General features: G+C 39.9%; 1 protein-coding gene across 1 annotated transcript; it reads right to left on the reverse strand.

Moving 5' to 3' along the window:
• Positions 1-691: 691 nt before the first annotated feature.
• Positions 692-1,788, reverse strand: LOC110893467. Its single transcript, XM_022140574.1, has 2 exons — positions 1,715-1,788; positions 692-1,613 (listed from the first exon to the last, which is right to left on the reverse strand). Exons 1-2 carry the CDS (start codon positions 1,786-1,788, stop codon positions 692-694), a joined length of 996 nt encoding a protein of 331 aa, XP_021996266.1.
• Positions 1,789-4,004: the final 2,216 nt, after the last annotated feature.

The raw sequence follows: 4,004 nt of genomic DNA on the forward strand, positions 1-4,004 counted from the left end.
GATGCACGGAGAATGATCTGAAATCCGATATGGCAGATAAAACGCAGTTGCCATTGTGAACGAATCAACGAGATGGATATTAGCCAGAATTCTATCAAGCTTCTTAAAAATAGCGCCCCTCTTCTGTTTATTCGACCATGTGTAGTGCAGCCCATTACTATTGACATCAAAAACCCCAACTTTATCAACACACTCCTTGAACTCCCTCGACCCAATACTTAAAGAAGAAGTTCCTTGTAAATCATCCTCATGAAACAGAGAAGCATTAAAGTCTCCCATGATTACCCATGGCTTATCATGCACAAAAGAATGATGAGCACATAGGTTTTGCCAATGATCCCTCCTAACTCTGTAATTATTATCGGCATAGACAAAGGAACAGAACACAGACTTACCATCCATTTTAAAAACAATCTGAGTATGAATAACCTGGTCCGATTGGGCTAGAGTCATCACATCAACCTGATTAACATCCCACCCAATCATTATTCTAGTCCCTTTATCACAACAGTTTGCATTCGACGTCCAACTCCAGTTATAACAAACTTTCGCACAAATGTCATACACCTTAGACGAATCAACATGAGTCTCCAAAATAGCACATACCTGAACATGATTATCTGAAATCACTTGACGAACCTCTTTCTGTTTAGGGGTACGGTTCAGACCCCTTATGTTCCAAGAAGCGATGCTACCCATGAGAACCTAAACCACCGGGTGTGCTTGCACCCTCAGACACGTTTAACTCATTGTTTCTATCCAAACACGTCGGAATATTAGCTAAGAGGTCATCAATCTCAATATCATCCGAGACTAGTTCTTCTTGGTTTCGGCTTTTGCCATTTGGATCAACATTCTGACTTCGAACCCCACCAGCATTAGCATTCATAGTAGGAGTCTCATCATCCTTTAGAACATCGAAGGGATTAGAAGTTTTAACATGGTTCGTAGCCTCCTTATCATTCGTCTTAGGTTTGTTCTTATTCACCGGTCTATAAATAAATTTTTGTTTTTGGTTTTTTATAAGAATTCCTTGATTATTTCCTTTGCTAGACTTCACCGGAACTTCCTTAAACTCCTCGGATTTAAACGGCTTTTCCTTAGAGGGTTCATGTTTCAGATTTTTTGGGCAAGCACTATCATTATGACCAAACACACAACACGTTGCACACCGTAAAGGTTCCCAGTCATACTCAACTCTAATTGGCACCTTTGAGTGACCATTCCCGTCCATGTTTGGTATAGCTATTGTCACCTCCTTTTTGAGCTCACATTCCGCTTTGACTTCAATGAGGGCACGAGCAAAACTACTTCTCCCCCAAGATTCAGCACACATGGTTGCAGTATAAGAGTCCAACATTTTCGGGGTACCTATTCTTGATGCGATTAAACTCAGACCATCTTCTGTGAATGCCTCTAACGGAACCTCGTGAAGTTTAACCCACACTAGTATTACTTTTATATCCTCTTTCTCGACCATAACCGAGGGAGCCCATTCTTTAAGAATAATCGGAACATTCCTAATCGTCCAAGGCCCATCTTCCAATAATTGTTTCAACCCTTCGTTTGTATTGAATTTAAAGAAAAAGAACCCTTTAGCGTTCATCATTAATCTGGTAAGACCATATTCACCCAATTTTTCTTAACAAAGTAATCCACTACCGGAAATGCAAGCCGTTTCCCCAAGAAATACCCGAAAAGTGTGTTAGCATACCTTTCATTCACCTGTTTGACAAAAGATAACGGGATCACCACATCAGTTCCCTCTATGGTTTCACTCGGCTCCATAGTTCTGAAATTAACTTTTGGGGCTTCCTTGTTGGACTAAACCACCTTAGCAAAGGACATAGCTTCACGATTCACAGCATTAGATGATTCGGCCAGATGGTTCACATTAACGCTTTCCGTAAATGTATGACTTTTAGTACCCATATTATCATACGGACCATACCCAGCCTCCCCATGCAGATCATGTAGCTTAGAAACATTACCTGAATATCTTACATCCGCACCCTTAGGACCAAATCGGTTCATATTCAAACTAGCAAACGTGGTTGGCTCACCCGGCGGATCTCCAACTGGTTTGGAGATTTTTGACAGCCCATCAAGAACCGAATTATCCGAAGCAGAAAACAGTCCCCTTCTCGGCATAATCGGATTACCTTCAATATTAGTTACTCGAAGACTAATTCCACGTACAGGGGCTGTACCAGGAGTTATCTCCGAATCATCATTCCCGATACCAGCCTTATTCGACAAAGCTGGATATCCATCAACATCAGAAAACACACCTCCCTCATTCATCACGCAGACAAAACCACCATGCACACGAAACACAAACCCTAGAGCCGTAACAAGAAACCGAAGACAAAGAAGACCAAACCCTAATCCTATAAACCCTAGATCGAAACCTGAACCCTTAATCGATTAAACCTGAGCATCAATCTAGCTAAATTAATCTCAGTTAACCGCAATCAACGACTACCAGTTTAATAAATCAGGGTTCCTGAATCAAATCTAAAGCGGCGATTGTAAGAAAGAAATGAAAAAACCCTAGTTCTAGATCGATCCCTAGTGCTAACTAGTTCGTTATAGAGAATTGCAATAACAAGCCTCTAATCACAGACTGTTATACACAAGATCACGAAGAAAAACCTAGGATTCATGAAGAACAAAAATCTCCTATAGGAGAGAGAGCATCCATGTAAAATGAGTTTGTATAAGATATGTCGTTTGTAAAACAATGTCTCGTGAAAAGTGTGTTATTTGTATTAAATGTCATATGTCTCAAAATGAAATGATTCAAATAACGCTACGATATGTAATACTATACAAACACTTATATATAGGAAGTACCAGCGGCGTATCCACCATGCTTGTATCATATTACACACGCCTCGTTACTTAATCACTTACTCAAACCAAACCATCAAGATGAAATGTTTAACAATTGTGGAAATGTTTATGTATAGTCAAATGTCTATTGTCAAATGTAAATCATGTCAACGGATACAACTGGTTTACACGGTTCAATGGTTACAAACGGTTCATATAATCGAAGGGTTAAGACGGTTCACATAGTCAAATGGTTACAACGGTTCAAAATGTAGTATAATGTGTTCATATGCTGGATGAGCATATGCAACAGAAATGCAATGTAAAACAATGTACTAAGTACGCACACAATGGGCATACATAGCATGTAATGTAAAGCAATGTACTAAGTACGCACACAATGGGCATACATAGCATGTAATGTAAAGTAAAGCAATGTACTTAGTACGCACACAATGGGCATACATAGCATGTAATGTAAGGCAATGTACTAAGTACGCACACAATGGGCATACATAGCATGTAATGTAAAGCAATGTACTAAGTACGCACACAATGGGCATACATAGCATGTAATGTAAGGCAATGTACTAAGTACGCACACAATGGGCATACATAGCACGGACACAATGAAATCATGTACTATATATGTACTATCGAACATAGCAAGTATATGATGTGGAAACATGGAAAGCAAGAAAGTAACAAGTAGGCACATGTGTTTCACCCCAAAACAGTTTGGAAAACAGTAAATGTGGGGTTCAATGTACTCACCTGAGATTGCTTTGAAGTTCTTGTATAATAACCAAATAATGCTAGAGATCACGGAATATCAAACGGCACCTAATAGGTAGCTATGTTAATATACCGGACCTAAATCGGAAGGATCGGATAGTATGCGGGTTCGTAAACCAAACGAGTATGGAGACTCATGAAATATGGTTTAACAAGGCCTACATACTAAAATGAAACCTAACCTAAGTGCTTGCGACCCATTACGACCCGTTTAGGTAGCTTATGCTACCTTAATGCGTCGTTCGCGTAGAACGCGTTTGGAACGCCTAACATCGTGGCCATAAGGTATAACCTCGGAAGGTTATAGCTATGGTCACCAAATGTGTTTGGTCGGATCCTAATGATCGACCAAATGGGTCGGGTTCGAAAGTATA

Source organism: Helianthus annuus, chromosome 12 (assembly GCF_002127325.2).
Source record: "Helianthus annuus cultivar XRQ/B chromosome 12, HanXRQr2.0-SUNRISE, whole genome shotgun sequence".
NCBI classification, from domain to species: Eukaryota; Viridiplantae; Streptophyta; class Magnoliopsida; order Asterales; family Asteraceae; genus Helianthus; species Helianthus annuus.